General features: G+C 54.4%; 1 protein-coding gene across 3 annotated transcripts in view; it reads left to right on the top strand.

Moving 5' to 3' along the window:
- SEPTIN9 (septin 9) overlaps window positions 1–17,527 on the top strand; it is a 134,846-nt gene that overhangs the window by 32,451 nt on the left and 84,868 nt on the right. Inside the window, exon 1 of one of the 3 annotated variants that reach the window (XM_048323547.1) lies at window positions 5,100–6,140. The exons of the other annotated variants lie outside the window; for them this stretch is intronic. Within the exon in view, the coding sequence (XP_048179504.1) occupies window positions 6,119–6,140 (22 nt within the window). The 5' untranslated portion in view covers window positions 5,100–6,118. Of the gene's footprint in view, window positions 1–5,099; window positions 6,141–17,527 lie in introns of those variants that run through there. 3 annotated transcript variants of the gene reach the window in all.

The following is a 17,527-nucleotide window of genomic DNA, read 5'->3' as shown; positions in this document are numbered from 1 at the left end:
CAGCGTGGCCTCTGAGCAAACCGAGCTTGGGAAGCTCCTGTAAACCTTGGTCCTTCAAGCTTGTCCTGCATCTGTCTGCAGCTTTCTGCTGGCATCCTGGGATCCAGGCTGGGAGTACAGCACTTAGGGTCCAGCTGGAAGCTGGGGGGATGCACAGCATGCAGTGTGATGCCAGCACCTCCGTGGTGTGTGGTGAAACATCCTCAAGTTGCACCAGGAGTGGTTTAGATTGGATATTGGGAAACATTTATTCACAGGAGGGGTGGTCAGGCACTGGAACAGGCTGCCCAAGGAACTGTGGAATCACCATCCCTGGAAGTGTTCAAAAGTTGTGTGGGTGTGGCAGTCAAGGACATGGTTTGGTGGTGAGCACGGCAGTGCTGAGCTAATGGTTGGACTCGATGAACTCTTGGAGTTCTTTTCCAGCCCCAATTACTCTGTGATCCTGTGTTGGTAGCACAGATGTGCCTTCACTGCGGTGGAGCAGCTCAGGGGTTAACAGGAGCCTGTGGTTGCAGCCTCATCGCTCTGGATGTGTCCTTAGATGAGGTCATATGAATTTCTTCGGGCAGCCTCTATTCCCCTTTGTCCAAAGCACCAAACCAGCCACCCCAGCTGTGCAGCTCTCCTGCCACAGTGTCCCCGTGCACCACCCGCTCCCCTCGGGCTCCCTGGGGACAAACCCTCGCTTGACACGTGTCCCCTTCATCACACATGGCCTTTCTCCTCGCGAGGGCAAAGCAGCAGAGGGTGCAGCTTGGTCCCCAGCCAGCCTGGAGAGTCCCTTCTGCAGGCAGAGCTCTGCAGGTGATCCCAGCTCCGGGCAATAAGAAGTTAAAGCAGTAAGGCTGCTCCCAGCTCAGGTGCCTGATTCCTGCATGGACACACAGAGGGGCCTTGTGTAATGCTGGCACGTGGACTCTGAGCTGCCTGGCAGAGTCCTGTGGGGCTCCCATGTGCTCCCAGCAGAGCTGTGTGTTACTCACAGGGAGTGAGGGAGCGTAGGGGCCTGAGCACACAGCTGAGAAATCCTGGGGTGATACTGGGTGCCCTGGGCACTTTGCTGCTGAGGGGATGTGCTGAGCACTGGCTGCTTGTCCTGCTCCCTTACAGCACCCCTGATTCATCTCCAGTCTCGTGTGTAATCTCCCTGAGTCCCCAAAGGTTCCTGAACATCGGAGGTGAGGAGGTGGATCTCGATGCTTTCCCCACAGCACCTGGCTCTGTGCGCTCTGCTGTGAGGAAACCAGAGACAGCAAAATATAAATCAGTGGTTCAGGAACGACCAGGGCTTGAATGCTCTGTGATGTTTGGGGGCCTGAGCTGCTGACTGTGTTTTAAAATAAAAATTTTCCACATTGGAGCGTGATATGGATTTGTTGATGAGTGCTGACAAGGTCCGCAGGGTTCCCCCGAGGAAAGGGAATGTAGAAGTGCAGTGTGGCTCCTCCAGAACAGGAGCAGCAGTCCTTGAGCAAGGTTATTTCTCACCTCAGCACCAGACATCTCTGGAGGAAGCCTTGAGAGCCCTTTCAATAGAGCCTGGCATCAGGTGCAGCAGAGAGGGGGGAGAGGAACCCCCCCCCGGAGGGTGAGCAGTGTCCAGTCCTGCCTTGCCTCTCGCTCTGCCCTGCCAGCTGCTGTTAATTCTTCAGCACAGGAGTGTGAAAGAGTGAGCAGAGAGCCTGAGGAGGAGCAAGGGATTTCCAGCAGTTTGGGGCTTTCAGGCTGAGCCAGCACAGAGGAGAGCTCTAACAGGGACTGTCCTTAAAGCAAAGTCCCTCCAAGGTGGGCATCATCTCAGGGGGCTGTGTGGGACTGGGGCAGGAGGGGCCGTGTGCTGCTGCTGCTGCCACAGCCATCGCCTGCTGCCACTGCCACCCCAGCTCTGCGTGGTGATGAGCTTTGTGTCCTGGGCGAGGTCTCTGGCTTAGGAAAGGTAGTAACTCAGGAGGATCTGAGTGATTTGTGTTCCCCTGTGTTGAACAAACACAGGTTTTCATAAGAAATAGCCAGGGAGTGGCAAAATAGTGCTTGGCAGTGCATGTGGAGCAGCTGAGAGCTGCAGCCCAGGGCAGGGCAGCTCCTTGTCTGCCCAGCTGGAAGAGGGGGATGGAGGCAAAGAAACACCTGGCAAAGAGCAGGGCAGCAGCATTGAGAGTGTGAGTACCTCCCTCAGAAAGAGGAGGATCTTCTTGCTTTGGTTTTAATTTTTTTCCAAATGAAAGGGACAGTTTTAGTCAATATTTTCTTTCTTCCCCATTGTTAAGGCTCATATAAATGTAAAAGAAAGGTTTTCGGAGCAAACAGTCCATGGAGGCTCAGATACTCTCATTGCTGGCTGGGTCCAGCCTGGGGGTAAAAGGCATAGAGGGAATGTAATGGGGTAACACTTGATTGAGTTTGGACCTGTATTTCCTCATGTGAAAATGCTTCACTAAACATAATGTAATTTAGGAATGCTCTGCTCTGCCACACTGTCCCCCCTCTGCGCTCTCCTCCCAGATATCCAGTGCTGCAGATAGCTGACACAGCTTTTGAAAGAACCAGTTGAATCCCCATTTCTCCTGCCTCTCCAGGTCCTGAAGGTTTTAGCTGCTTCCTGCACCTTTGCCAGTGCAGCCTGGACCTCTGACCCCTGAATGGACTTGCAGCATTCATCCTCTCCAGCTCAGGGCTGGGGCTATGAGGTGATACCTGGCGGATGTGCTAAAACCCTGGTGGAAGTGGTCAGTTGTGCACTGTACTGGGCAGGAAAGAAAACAGCTCTTCTGTCAGATGAAATGCCCCAGGAACATAATCCCAGCATAAAACTGGAGAGGCAGACAAGGAATGGCAAATAAGACCTACCTGGATACCTGCAAGCGTCTGTCCCACTGCTGTGGCTGGTGACAGAGTCAATAGCCCTAAATCCCCTCCTGGCTGCCCGCTGCTGCCCTGGGCTCTGTGCCATGGCCACAGTCCCTGCTTATCTCTGTTCATGCACAACGAGCAGGTTCTGGCTTGGCAAAGGGCTGGGGTGTTGCTGGGTGAGCCTTGCAGAGGTGTGTGAGAGAGAAGGCTCAAGCTGAGCCTGGAGCAGGGCTCGGTTGGCTTTCTTCTTTGTGGTTTCCTTCCTTGCTTTCTCTGCACCTGGCAGTGCTTCCTGCTGGCTGCCGATGTCCAAACCTGTGAGGGAAAGCGTGTGCACCCTGTGGCAGCCCCTCGAGCAGGGGATGGCAGCACAGCAGGGCTCCTGCTTTGTGTCAGATCATTGTTTGCAAATGGAAATTGGGGTTGGTTTTACAGCAGACGGTAGTGGTTTCCTTAAAGTCGCTCCTGCCTCTTCCGTCTCCTTGTGGCTTTCCCAAAAGTCAGCCCTAGGGGGTTTGAATCCCAAGAAGGCAGCCCTGGGGAGAGAGTTCTCTGTCCTCTTCCTAAAATCTGGGTGTGCTTGACTTGCCCCCACCCTTTAGCAGTACTACTAGAAAATGGAATATATATTGTCTTTATAATAGACTTGTACAGTGCACAGACTGCTGACCACCCATTTGAACAGGCATGTGAGGAGCTTCTCAAAAACTAAGAAAAATGGGGAATCCTCAGCCCTGGAACGTGAGGGCCACTGGAACCACACCTCTGAAGGGAGCAAACCCCGATGTTGACATCAGCAGCACAGGGTACCCCTGTCTCAATCACAGGCACCCCATTATCTGCCTGTTAGCACTTTGTGAGCACTGCTTCAGAGACACGGCTGCACCTTTAAAGTGAATCCATTAAAATTTGCATGAGTACTTCAGGCCTGAATGAAAGCAGCTACCTGGAGGTTTTTATGCATTTCAAGTTCCACTGCATCAGCCACAGTTTGGTTTCACTTCCCGGAGTGCCTCCTGGTGATCTGCCCTGCAAGGAACGGTGCCTTTACTTTATCCTTCCTAGCCACCTGGGTCTTGATGGGTTAAAGTCTGGAGGCTAAAATGCGCGCTGCTCCCATCCCTTCTTCCTCTCCATTCACCTTCTTCCTTTCTCCACACTTCCCCGGGGTTTTTCCCTTCCTCTCCAGCCTCAGGAGCCTGGCACCGCGGCTGCTTGGTGGAGGCAGTGCAGTGGGGTTTGTGCTCCGTGGGGCTGTGCAGCTCCCCCGTGTCCTTGCTTTGTGTCCAGCACCTCTGTGGTCTCGGGCAGGAAACGTGGTTTGAGCCTGTCAATGGGAAAACATTGCTCATTGTCCCCTCCAACGCCTTGGGCCCTGGCAGCAGGAACATGCAGAGCTTTGCTAGCAAACAGTGAATGAGCAGAAATTTGGGAAGGAATCTCAACTTCCCTGCCCGGGGAATAACATGCTGGGGGAGAGAGAGACATTAGGGAGAAACTTCCCGAAGGACTGGGCTGTCTTGGGGCTGCCTTCCACCAGCTCCCTGCTGCCTGCTGGGATGTGCAGGGGTTGCTGCTGTTGCTGACCCCACAGCTGGGTGCTGGCTGTGGTCCTCCCTCTGATTTGGGGATGCTGGTGCTCCATCAGCTGCTGAACGGGACAAACCCTCAATATTAAAAAGTGATATGATGTAGGCCCAGGCTGTGCAAAGGTTTCAGCAGTGCCTCTAATTCCTGGAGTCTTTCCTGCCCTTCATCCAGCTGGGCAACGACCTCTCCTTCTGCCCATGGCATGAGAGCAGTGCCAGGCTGTGTCACAGACATCACAGTTGGGTTTTTCCATGTGAACTTGTGAGCATTTTGGGGGCAAAAAAATGTCACGTGGACCATGCTGATCACACAAGGGTCCTGTCAGCACACCTGGCCTGTGGAACGGCTGTGCCTCCCCTCCCAGCATTGCCTTGGGATGGGGGTTGAATGGTTTTTTGCCAGCTCCGGGGATGGAGGATGTGTCCTTGCATCCAGCTGGGTGATTATCAATAGGAATCAGTGTTGGATGGCTCGGGAGGGCCGTGCAGAGTGTTTGGGCACTGGGCAGCCCCCGTTGGAAGGTGCTAACGCCGTGTCCCCGCTGCCTGCCCGGGCCGGCGGCCAAGTGGAAGTTTCCGTGTGGGCCAGCCCATCTCTGCAGCCACACATCCATCCCTCCATCCCGCCGGGCAGAGGAGCATCGGGCACCAGGCTCTGCAGGGCTCCTCCGCTGCCTCTGCTCCCCCGTGCCCTGCCCGGGCATCACAGGGAAGGAAAACTGCTCTCAAACCCCACCTCAACCCCGCCGCGGCACCGGGGACAACACCGAGAGCTCCTGCCCGGGGCAAAGACTTTCTCTATCGCTTCTGGCAGGCTCCGATATCCTGCTGCTCTCTGCCGTGCCGTGGGGAGGAGGGAGAAGCGGGGGCTCGGTGCCAGGGCCGGCGAGGAAGCCCCCGAGGGGCTGCCCAGAACCAGGGGATGCCGCACTCGGGTCCCGCCTGGTAGCAGCAGCAGCAGCAGCAGCCGCCCATGATGCTGTGCTTGGAATGAAGTCAGCCTTCATCAGCCGAATAGTTTATGCATGAATCGAAACTTCAGACCTGGCAGAAGAGGGGGGAGCGTGCAGGATCTGCGCGCTTTTAAAATGCTGGAGCCAAGGAAGGAGGAGGGGATAGAGGAAATAGCAGGAAAATAAGGCTGGGGAAGTGGGGAGAGATTTGAGAAGCTGGATGAGTTGTTCGCTCTGTTATTGTGAGGAGCCAAGTTCCTTAAGCATCTCCTGGTGGATATTAAGAGGGAGCTGTGGAGGCTGGAGCGTTCCCCTGGACACTCGCACGCTGTAGCTTTAAGACTTTTACAGAGGACTCGGGATTTCCAGTTTTCCTGCGCCTGGTGGAGTATTTCAGGGAGTTACAGGATTTTTCGGGTCATGTACCCCCTTCTCCTTTCTTCTTCCTCCTTTCTCTTTCTCTCTTGCTCTTCTTTCTCATTTCAAAGAGACAAAGCTACTTCAGTTTGGAGCACAAACATATGATCAGCACATGGAAATGTGGTAATTTGGATGCATTCATGATTGCAACAGATTGAAGAAATTAGACCAGACAAAGAGCTTTTTTTGGAAGAGGAGGAGGAGGAGGCAAGGCAAGGAGGGAGGGAGAGTGGGGGAAAGAAGGGGACGCCACCGAAAAAAGGGACGGCCGTGACACGCGGATGCTAAATATATCCCGTAGTAATGGAGAGGGACCGGATTTCAGGTAGGCTATTGATCTTTTAATATGTTATACTCTGCCCCTGCCCTCCTACCTTTCCAGCAGCTTCTGTACTTTGAGAAGAGGAATAGCCCCGCTCCGGGTGGATTTCAGCCGATTCCTTTATTTATTTCCTTTATTTTTTTTTTTTTTTTTTTTTTTTTTGCAATGCTTCCCTTCTGCATTTTTTTTTCTATTTTTTTTTTTTTCCATCCTCCTGAGCCCTCGAGACAGACGGTGATTCCAGCAGAAGGCGGGGGGGGGGGGGGGGGAGGAGGAGGAGGGAAGGGGGAAAGCAGGGGGGAAAAAGAAACTGCTTTCTAGGTCTGTATTTCATTTGAGTCCCTCTCTCCCCCCCCCCCTCCGCTCCCATGTGCCGCACGGCGCGGGGGGATGAATGCTGAGCCTGTTAGCTCAGAGCTGCGAGCCGGGGAGAGGGAGGAAAACAGCCGAGCTCTTGGCATGGAGACGCGGTTCTGCTCTGAAGGTTGGCTCCTGGGTGTGCGTGTGCCTGTGTGTTGTGTTGTGGTGGAGCTTCTCCTGCTTGCCAAAGTATCTTCCTTGGGTTTTTGCCCTCCCAGCCTGCCTGGCTGGGCAGGAGCTGCCTGCGTGTTCCATGGCTGGTCCTTGCTTTATGCTGGAGCAGCGCCGTGGGCTTCACCTTGCTGCCCGTGCGTGGGGGGGGTAGGCAGAGGAATGAATAACTCCATTTAATTCCCCAGTTTCCCCGCAATTCCCGCCCAGTGGTGCATGTCTGAGTGGTTCCAAGAACTGCTCCCAGGTCCCTGGAGCTGCTGGGATGGGCTGCGTGGTGTCACCCAGGGGCTCTCCCTCTGTGTGCGTGAGCAGGGTGAGCAGGATGAGACAGGGACACCGAGGGAGGGGTTGTCTGTGCCCAAACTGGCAGCTCTGGTGGGTCTCCCTCCTCCCACCTACCCCACGGCACAGCTCAGCTCACCCTCCTCGGGCACCAGGCCCTTGTCCTGGGCGTTCCCAGCCGGCCGCTGGGCATCGGCGCTGGGAGGGAAACCACAGGGACGAGAGGAAGCGCTCAAGCCAGGGTGGAGCGAAGCTGTGGCCAGGGAAGGCTGCTCCCATGGCTGGCCTGTTCCAGACCCACCGTGCCCCGTCCAGGGATGTGCTGAGAGCACCCGGTGCCCCTGGATAAGGATTTACCTGCAGGAGCATCGTCTACCCCACACCACCTCTTCAGAGTGCGGGTGGCACCTTCCCATGTCTGTCCATCTCTCTTGCTTGTGCTTTCTCCTCTGGTCTGAGCCACTTCAAAGCATTCCTGAGAGCTGCTTGTAACTCAGAGCCTGGTGGGCGTTTCAGCAGCCCGGGGCTTTGGGCTGGAGAGCCTGTGCCGCTGGGCAGGGACATGTGGGAGAGAAGGGGGTGACAAGGGGGGGTTTGGTCCCATCCTCGGTGCAGTGCTGGGGCCTCCTCACAGAGGTGCTGGGCAGTTCTGCGAAGGGTCACTGGGGAGAAAGGTGACTCCCTAGTGATGTGATCCAGGGCTTTTTGTTCTGAATGAGCACGAAAGGTGGGGTTCTCTCAGCCCTCAGGCCACACATGGTGCAAGGAGCACAGAGCCCTGGTGCCTGGGCTGGCTGTCACTGCTCCCAGGGTGTGCAGCACCCAGGGACCCCGTGGGCGGGAAGGCCCCAGAGGAGTGAATGCCATTGTGTGAAGATGCAGGAGCTCTTGCTAATGCCCTGGAGCAGGAGCAGCATTTACAAAACCATGTCCAAGTGCCTACGTGTTCCACTGACCAGGAACTGGCTTTCCATGGGTGGCTCAGATGCGGCTGAGCTGTGGGCAGGGATGCAGGGAGGGCATGTGGCTGTGCCTGATGACCTGGGCCAGGTGTACAAAGAGTGGTGTGTGCCTTCCCAAGGAGGTTGCCAGGATGATGAACACAGCCGCTCTGCCCTCGCTGAAACGCCGTGTGGGACCTTGGGAGCATGCAGACCATCTTAGCGGCATTTATGATACGTGACTCTGGCATGAAATGTGGGGTGGGGAAATAGATGGCCTGAAAGTCTGGTCTCTGATCTGCTCCACGGGTCCCTGCTTGAAAGGGTCAGCATGGGCAGGGAAAGCTGCTCAGCTGGGGCAGTGGAGGGAATGATAAACCACGTGTGGGAAAACTGTTCTTGAAGAGATTCTGGGCACAGAAGTGACAATTAATGGCTGGAATCGATGATTTTAGGAGTCTTTTCCAGCCCAAGTGGTTCTGTGATTCTAATATTACCAGGCTGTGCTGTTGACTCCCAGATCCGTGGCCCAGCATGGATGCTCAGGGGGAGCTGCTCCCCTCGATGTGCTCCAAGGGTGCCCCAGGGCCGAGGGCTCTGGCCCTGCTGCACTGGTGGAGGAGAGGAGCAGGGAGCAGAGCTCAGCCACAGCCAGCAGGACAGCTGGGCCCTGGCTTTGGTGACTAACTGAGAGATGACTCGGATGAAAGCAGATCCGTGCCACGCTGGGGGCCATGTCCCAGTCACTGCTCTGGCCCTAAACATGCTTTTAATTAGTCCTCAGCTGTGGGTGGGAAGAGCTGACTCCTGAGCTGAGTGTGGGGCTGCTGGATGGGAGGAGGGCACTCCAGGGCAGGTGGGAACTGGGCCTGGTCTCTTCTTTGAGGTCTCTTTCCCACAGCTGCTGGGCTGGGCATGTCCCCTGGGGTGTCCTCTGCCCAGGGAGAGCTCAGGCTTTCCTCCCAGAGCCGTGTCCCTGACCCAAGGTCCCATCCCAGGGCATGATAAACACCTCGTGCTTCAGGGGAAGGCATGGAAGGTGTGGGGTGAGGCTGTGGGTCTGTGCGTGGTTTGCTGCCAGCTGCGGGGCAGCGAGGGGCTGCCTGTTCTGTGACAAGGTGCCAGTCTCGGGTGGTGCCTGTGGGTGCTGGCAGGAGAAACACAATCTCACAGAACATGTTTGTGTCTTCTAACCCAGTTAACTCATTTCTCACACATTTCTGAAAGCTATGAAAGCATGAGGAACATTAGCTCTAAATGGATTTGTTTCCAGGCATGCCTCTCCTCTGGTTTTGGGGCTGGGAGCTGTGCTCTGGGCTGTGTCCCTCGCGTCTGCCCCTTCTCCCTCAGTGCAGGTTGCGCTGGTGGCAGTGGCCTGGAGATGGCTCTCCTGTCTTTCCCTAGCGGCTGGTCCATTTGACTAGCTCGGATCTCTCTACAAAGCCTTAATTGTTGATGCCGCGGGGCCTCTTGCCTCTTCTTAAAAGAAAAGGAAGGGTCTGCATCTCCCTGAGCAGAGAGGATTTGGTTGCTGGGATGGTGGGGTGAAAGGAGGTCTGATCTCCCACTGAAATTATCCGTTTAAAATTATTTGAAATTACACTGGGAAAACTCTTAAAATGAGTTAACAGATGATGATGAATATGTGATTATAACACCTGGCTGCAGTGAGTGCCATGTGCTAGGCAGAGCCAGGCATGGGGGCTGTAGGTGCATAGCAAGAAGATAAAGGGTTCATTAACCCATTGGTGATCGCTCTGAATCTTTCAGTTGCATCCACTGTGGGTATGTTTATGTGTAATATTCTTAGTTTGACGTGGTTTTATCCATCATCTTGTTTGCAGTGTGTGGTTTGCAGGAGCTGTGCAGACATGACAGAGCATCTCCACTGCCCTCAGAGCCACCTTGTGAAGCATCACATGGCTGGACTGACAAAGAGGAAAGGAAAGTGCTGGAGGTGTGAGGGGATGTACTTGTTTCTCCATTTTTTTTAATAGAAATTAACCTCCTAAAGGTGTGTGTCAGGGCAGAGGGGTTAAGGGTTCTTCTGATGGCTTCAGCTATCTTTCCTGTCTCAGGCTCCTTGGTTATTCCTAGGAAATGGCAGAAAAAAGCTGTGGACATGTCTCGTTTTAGTGGTCTTCTCACAGAAATACACCTTATTTGCCAGACATTTTCCTTGTTCCTCTGGCTTTCACACCACACGTGGGACACCAGACTGTGCATTTACAGCCTGTGTGCTTCCACCCCCTGTCAGATCCCACTGCATTCACCCAGCCCTGGCACTCAGGGACACCTTCCCATCTGTCCTTAGCCCTCTGTCTGCTGTCAGTGTCCCACTGCCCGTGTCCCTGCCTGGTGCTGACCCCTGTCTCTTGCTGCAGTGTGTGATGCCCTGTAAAAACCATTTGCACCTTTTTTCACCCGAGTTTCTCGTTGGAGCGTTTTTCACCCTACGTGTTCTGTAGCAGCCTGTGGCTGCAGGTTCTGGCTCAGTGAACAGAAGGTCTCTCAGGGAAGGGTCTGGGTTTTTTGGGGCTCTGGAGTTGCCTCTGCAGGTGCTGTGTCCGCAGAGAGCCCCGTGCTGCTCCCAGCCCCTTTGGCTGCCGGCTCCCGCCTGGCCAGCGGACGCATTCCCGCAGCTGTCTGAGGCATGTCAAGGTATGAAGCATTATCCATTTCCTGATGTCTGCTCTTAAATCTGCTGGAAATTCTGCTCATCTCCATTAAATATGGTCCCGCTGTGGGCCACAACTCATCTCTGGCCTGACAGCACAGGTAACGCTCCTCTGAGCCGCTCTGCTGAACTCGGCCAACCCCGGGGCCGGAGCTCCTCTGTGGATTTTTACTTTGCTGGATGACTCGGAGCCTCCCAGAAAAGCCATTCCCATGCTGCTGGGGTGAGGGAGGACATTTCTCATGCGAGTCAGGGCTCTTCCAAGGTCCAGCATACCATAATGCTGAGTAGAAGCGAGTACGTAGTTAGGGAAGTATGTCTGGGTCAACACATGTCTTGTGTTGCCTTAATGATCTCAGAAGCACAGTATCTGTGTCCTGTTGGCTTTTCCATGCAGAATTTGCAGCTGTAACTCGTGGACAGAGGGATTTGTGAGAGAGCAGTGCATGCCTCCTGCTGTGTGTGCTGTGCCGGGCTCAGGGCTCCGTGGCATCAACGTGGGCCTCGTGTTAGGAGCAGTCTTGCATCTGAGGAAATGTAGGGGAAATTCCTTGTTCTGCCTCTGATGTTCTGTAAGTCCTTGGGAAAAGGTGTTTGTGCTGCCATTCCCCTTTGATTTTGGGTGAGGATGTGGTGTTTGGGTCCCTGTGCTGAAGCTCCCTATCAAGTGAAGGGGTTGAAGAATTGCAGGTGGGAACTTAGAGCTGTTCTGACCCTGCAGTGAGGGGAGTCTCTAAAACAGGGTTGTGAGTGGGATCTGGAGCTGTTCCATGTGGGCTATGGGTGCTTGGTAGCTGCTCTGAACAGCTGATGGATCCTTTATGTGTGTGCTTAACCAATATCCATGGCTCTTGACCCCTTTAAAAGAAGTTTCTTGGGCTCTATCCACTGCTTCTTCCCAGCAGTGTCTGTTTGCAAGGGAATCTTCTCCCTTCCTAAGGAAGAAAAACTTAAACCAACACTGAAAACTTAATTTCCCTGTGGCTGAGCAGGACATGGCCCCCCTTTTCCTCCAGCCCTTCAGGCTGCTGTGGTTAAATTGATTTATCCTGTACCCAGGTGCTGCTTCCCTGCCACAGGAGCACTGTGAGCCCGTGCTGCAGGGTGGAGCTGCTGTTGGAGTGCAGGTGAAGTGAAATAGCCCTTCAGTGTAAGGCTGAACAGAGTTTTGGGTTGCTGATGCCAAGAGTGTTGTTAGAGACTTATAAACAGCTCTGGATTGTGGCTTGGGGGGAGAATGGGCAGGGGTTTACAGGTGAATAAAATGCATTAGTTTTACAAGCAAATAATCACACAATAAATCTGAGAGTGTATTTTTTCATGGAATGACAGCCCAGGTTGGAAAGGACGCCAAAAGATCACCTGGCCCAGCCTTTTGTGGGAAAGGGAGCCTAAATGAGATTATCTAGCACAGTGCTCAATTACATCCTGAAAACCTCTAGCAATGGGGACTCTAGCATGTCCCTGGGGAGCTTGTTCCAGTGACTGATTGTTCTCCCTGTAAAAAATGTCTTTCTCATATCAAAATGAAGATTATTTTTTTCCCCATGTGAAGTCAGTGCTGTATAAACAGGTCTGCATTAATTTTGTGATCGCATCATTACCAGGAGTTGTTCTTGACGCAAATCCTGGTTTCCAGTGAAGCCAATTTGGCAGGGGATGAGTGTGATTGCTCAGATGCATGGTTTGAGGGGGAGCCTGCCATTAGCTCTGCAGCATCTCCAGGTTGCAGCTTTGACTCTGATGTAACACGAGGCTGTGGAAATAATGGTGGGTTTGCATTTCACTGCTGCCTGCTTGGTCTGGAAAATAAAACCGTATTATCAAGACAATCCCAGTTTGGTCTCTGGCACAATGGAGCAGACAAATCCTCATAATTTGGTGCTTTTGTTGTCTGATTCTTTTCAGATTCCCATTGGGTCAAGGCACAGAAGTGTAGGGACCCTCTGGTGTGGCTGCTAATGAGGGAATTGGTCCATATATTCTGAAATTACTCTCCCTGACTCCTCCAAAGCTGGGTTTTCCCTCCACAGTTTCCCAGCCTGGGCCAGCATCTGTCGATGCCAGCAGCATGCCCTTGCTGGCAGCCCACCCCTTGCCAGCTGGCACTGCCTGCCTGCATGCAGCACTTTCTCCTCTCCTTCCCAAGGCTGCAGGATGTGGGTTCTTTATTAGTTTCAGATGCTTTTTTCTTTCCAGGGTTTTCTGCTTCCATGTCTTAGTCATGGTGGTGGAGGGGCCTTGGTGTCACAGGCCTTGCTGGTAAGGGGAGAGGCTGACATGGGGGGCTTGGGGAGCAGGGCTGTGTGCTTGGTGGGTGCTGGGCGTTCTCTGGGTGTTTTCTGGGTACCTGATCCCTGGCAGTGCCAGGGAGCACCAAACCCACCCAGCAAACACAGGATGGAGTGACCCACATCGGCTGAGCAGCTCCCACGAAGCCAGAGCCTCTGTCAGGGGCAACTGTGGGTTTGAATCTGTTTGGGTGGTATAAGGGGACAGATGGAGAGTTAAAATCCTGAGCTGGCAGGGTTGCTTGTTTTGAACGACATCCAGGGAGCTGAGAAGCAGCTCCTGGGGAGCTGGGTGGTGTGAAGCTGCAGGCTGGGGAGCTTGCATCAGGACTTGGCCCCAGGGTTTGAGCCCAGGGGCAGTTTCTGATTTACCTGGGAGAAAAAGGAAGGAAAAAAGACTGCTGGGAACAGCTGTGTTGGGCAGACACACTTTGGTGTGGGCAGGGCTGGTTTTGGTGCCTGGGTCTGGGATTTTGTCCCTGTGCTGCTGACTTTGGGTGAGCTACAACAAGTCACAAACTCCCTGTGTTTCAGTGCCTCTGAGGTGCTGGCTTGGACTTCAGGTTCGAGCAGGCCCCTGTTTGAGGTCAGGGGAGCAGCAGGGTCCTGTGTGAGGGTTTGCATCCCTGTACCTTCCTCAGGAGCTCCTGGTGCTGCCTGGCCCATGAGCTGTTGGAGCTGCTGGTCCCTGGCTCTCCCCAGGCTGTAAGCAAAGAACTTTCCTAATCTTCTCATCTACATGGTGCTGGAAATACAGAGAATTGTGGTGCTGGTACCCACGGCCTGACCTGGGGGGGAATCAAGGCTTGGGAGGCTCATCCCAGCCCATGGCAGTGCTGTGCTGCCCACGGGGGTTCTGTGTGGCTCTCTGTCACTGCTGCTGCTGTGACAGCGCTGCAGGGACCCCAGCTCTGGTCAGGGGGTTTGGGTGATGATTGCTGCGAGTGCAGCTGGAGGCAGGGTCCTGCTGACTTTTACAGAAATGTTGTGATGTCTCTTCACAAGGTGGCTTGTAAAGAGTCGATTGCCTGGGGCTGCACAGGGCATCAGCCTTGGATCTCCCATTTTCCAGTCCAGAGACCTGTTTCCTTGACTACACCATGGAGGTGCAAAGAGGCTTTTTTAGCTGCCTCAGCTGACCTTTGCAAACCTCTGAAGAACATCCAGAAACCCCTCGTTGCTTTTTAGCCCATATGTGTGTGTGTGGATCCCTGCATAAGAAACATCCTGGCTGGCTTCCCTGCCTACCTGGATGCCTCTAGGAAACCTGTCCCATCTCAGGTGACTTCGATCCCTTGGCTGACACTCTGAGGTCACCCTGCTCTTCAGCAGCTGGATCCCACAGTCCCGGCCCCTGGTTTCCAGCGGGCGAAGGGCGGATGTGTCAGCATCCCCGGAGGCTTCGGCCGTCATCTCTTTGGCTCGCGAGTCTGTCCCTCTCGCTGACTCATCCCCAGCCCCAGGGATGTGCCACGGGCCAGGCGAGGGCGACAGCTCGTGGGACACGGGTGCCGGTGCGGGACAGGGATGCACGGCCGCGGGAAGCGGCGATGTGGCCCTGTGGGGGCTGTGGATGCCCCCTCGGGGCTGGCAGGGTGAGGTGGGCACTGCCACGTTCCCTGCCCAGCCCCCGGCAGCTGCGAAGGGTGCCCACAATCCCTACTCCAGCCTCCTTCCAGCCTCTCCCTGCCCACACCTGCGTCGTTCCTCACCTGCCCCAGGGATGTCCCTTCACCCTTTCTAGGTGTCCGCTTGAATTTCACCTCTGAACGGTTGTGTCAGGCTGTAAAAAGCAAAGAACTACTGAGGTTTAGAGCCGAGGACAGTAAATTCTGATTTATGTGCTTGTAGGGAGGGGTTTTATTCAGTAAAATGGACAGTGTATCACTACAGTGCTAAAAACACAGGGGTGCCCCTCTCCTAAAGGCATCAGGGTTCCCCTCTCCTGAACAGATTTGCTTTTTGGCACAGCTTTTATTTACTAGTGAGTCAGGATTTAAGCAGCAGCAGGAGGGAATGATCTCGTGGCACTTTAAAGCGGGGCTGTTGGAGTCCTCTTCCTGCTCTTCCACTAAATCGCTCGTGTCCTTGCGTAAATCATTTAACACGTGTGCTCTCACTTCCTAGATGGAAAATGAGGTGGATACTTTCCGCTTTTCCTTGGCACCTCAGGATCTGCTGCTAGGAAGCTGCGAGGGATATTGTCGTGATAAAGCTGGGGATTTGACCCCTGGATGTGTCAGCACCCCCACGCTGGGCTGGGGCGAGGCTCCCTCTGGGGTGTGGGCAGTGGTTGGGGCTAATTGGAGGTGTGGGGCTGGGGTGTGGGTGGACACGAGTTGTTCCCACTGGATCTGTCTCTGCTGGGGGCTGTGGGCCAAAGAGCAAGAGCATGGGGTTTATTCTCTGCTGGCAACATCCATTCCTCAGGCATTGAAGGTGTGGCTGGCACAGGCAGAACTTCCTCCGGAGGGATGCTGGCGCTTCCAGGGCCACGTTCACAGCCTCAGCACCACTGAACACCAGCTGATGTGTCCCTTCTCTGCCCCTCTCCTCAGCAAGAGCTGTCTGATCTCCTCTGTTTCCTGGGGAGATGGAAAAGAGCACAAACCTAGTCACCCTTTCCCTGCTGTTTTCTGCTGAAGCCTTTAAATTTTGCCCTCTCTCCCCCTGGAAATGAGGATGATCCTGTATGGGCCCACCATTTCCCCCGGTTCTCCCTCCCCAGCCCTGAAACACTGAGCAGTTTTGCTTGTTTTCCTTCTCCCTGTGGCTTTTCTTGGCTCCGTAGAGTGACAGGGCTGGAGCTGCCACTCCAGGAGCGCTCACCAGGGGGGTTCGTGTTTAATTGTTCACAGATTTATCAAGATAGAGGCAAAGCAGGCAACCTTGAGAGCAGATAAGCTGTTGGGCCATGAAGAGGGCTTCAGCGCCTAAAATATTTCCCAGTTCTCCCTTCTCTTGCATTCTTTGATCCATTCAAGTGGAGAACTGGTCAAACCTGACTTCAGCTGCCTAGAAAGCCCTGGTTGGTCTCTGTATTGACAGCTGCTCCTCAGGGAAGGGAGCCTGATTGGAAACCACTGAGGTTGGTGAGCTGTTGGTTGTTTTGGAGGTGGGTTTTTTTTTCCAGAGAATATGAGAAGTTCCTGGTGGGTGGAGAGGGAAAGTGAACTATGAAACTGTGAGTCTCGTGCTCTCTGCTGAAACACACCCTGGGGAAGGCATATCCTCCATAAACAGCGGTGTTGGCCACGGACCAGGAAACCCTTCCCTCCCCGCTCCCCTCGCAGCAGAGCCGAGTGCTGTGGGCGGTGTTTCCATCCAGAAGGGCTGTTCCTGGAGCCTTTTCTTGTACCTCTGCAGCCCTTGAGACACTCACTGGACAGGCCTGTTGAAGTGCAGGTTGTGCTCCAGGGCTCTCTCCCCTTTGCTCATCAGTTTGTCCCAGTAACTCTTTGTTCCAGTAACTGGTGTTACTGGTGGTGCTGGGCTCTGTTCTCAGGCGTTGTGCTGGCTGTGCTGCGAGGCCATGGGGGATTTTGCTGAGTCTCACGTGGAGCCCTGAGCACTGCTGGAGGTGTGTGGTTTGGATCCTGCTCCTGGCCTTGCTCTGAAATGATACAGCAGAGGCTGTAAGTGGCACTGGTCTTGTCTTGCCGTGGGTGCACCTGGGCACCAGGGCTGTGCAGCAGCTGGGATGCTCAAACTGCTCTTCATCTCATGGTTGATCCCCAGATTGGGCAAGACCCACCTCTGGTGTCCTCTACTCACCTCTGTTGCAGCTCCACAGCTCCCTCTTCATCTCCAGACAGCTCAGAGAGTGGCCTTTGGTCTGCAGCTGGAGGGGAAATTTTCTCTTGCCCTGCACAAGGGTGAGAAGGTGACAGGCAGTGGCACAGGGGACCAAGGATGTGTGACAATGGGTGATGCAGAGCTGGCTTGGTCGTGGGGGCTGAAGGGCTATGAGGGAGCTGTGGGAATGATACAAGTGCTGCACACCTGTGGGAAGAGAAGGTGGAGTATTTTTGAGACAAGGGCCTAAGAGGCAGCAGGAGGGGTATTGGGAGGGTTTGAGCAGCAAGGGTGGGGACTCAGCCTGAGCTCTCCCTCTCTTGGCTCTGTGCCTTCCTCCCCCTCCTCTCTGTGTGTGCAGCTTCCCAGTGCAGGCCAGCAGAGATGTGGGCCCTGCTCTGTCTCTGGTAAAGCTCAGGTTTGCCTGCTCGCCCAAGATTTGCTGCTCTGACAGACCCTGTGCGTGCCCCATCCCTGGAAGTGTCCAAGGCCAGCTCGGACGGGGCTTGGAGCAACCTGGGATAGTGGGAGGTGTCCCTGGCCATTGCAGAGGAGCTGAAACAAGATGAGCTTTAAGGTCCCTCCAACTCAAACCATTCTGTGATTCTGTGATAACAAGAAAATGTTGATTTTGCTGCTTGTTACTCACAGAGAGATGTGAATCCAAACAATGGGTCAACAGCACAGCCCCCATTTTTCTGCATTGAAGGAGTCACCCTGCAGCACTAATTATCCATTGAACCTGAGCATCTGCTCCTTTTCTTTGGCAGCTCCCTCTGGTACAAGGCTGCAGGTTGTTTTGGTGGCTGTCAGTGCCCTCTTTCTGGTGGGAGCCCCTCTGTGCCCCAGCAGCAGCGAATATTGCCTGAC

The sequence above is a fragment of the Corvus hawaiiensis genome, chromosome 19 (genome assembly GCF_020740725.1).
Source record: "Corvus hawaiiensis isolate bCorHaw1 chromosome 19, bCorHaw1.pri.cur, whole genome shotgun sequence".
Classification (NCBI taxonomy): Eukaryota; Metazoa; Chordata; class Aves; order Passeriformes; family Corvidae; genus Corvus; species Corvus hawaiiensis.
This window is presented reverse-complemented; position numbering and strand designations above follow the sequence as displayed.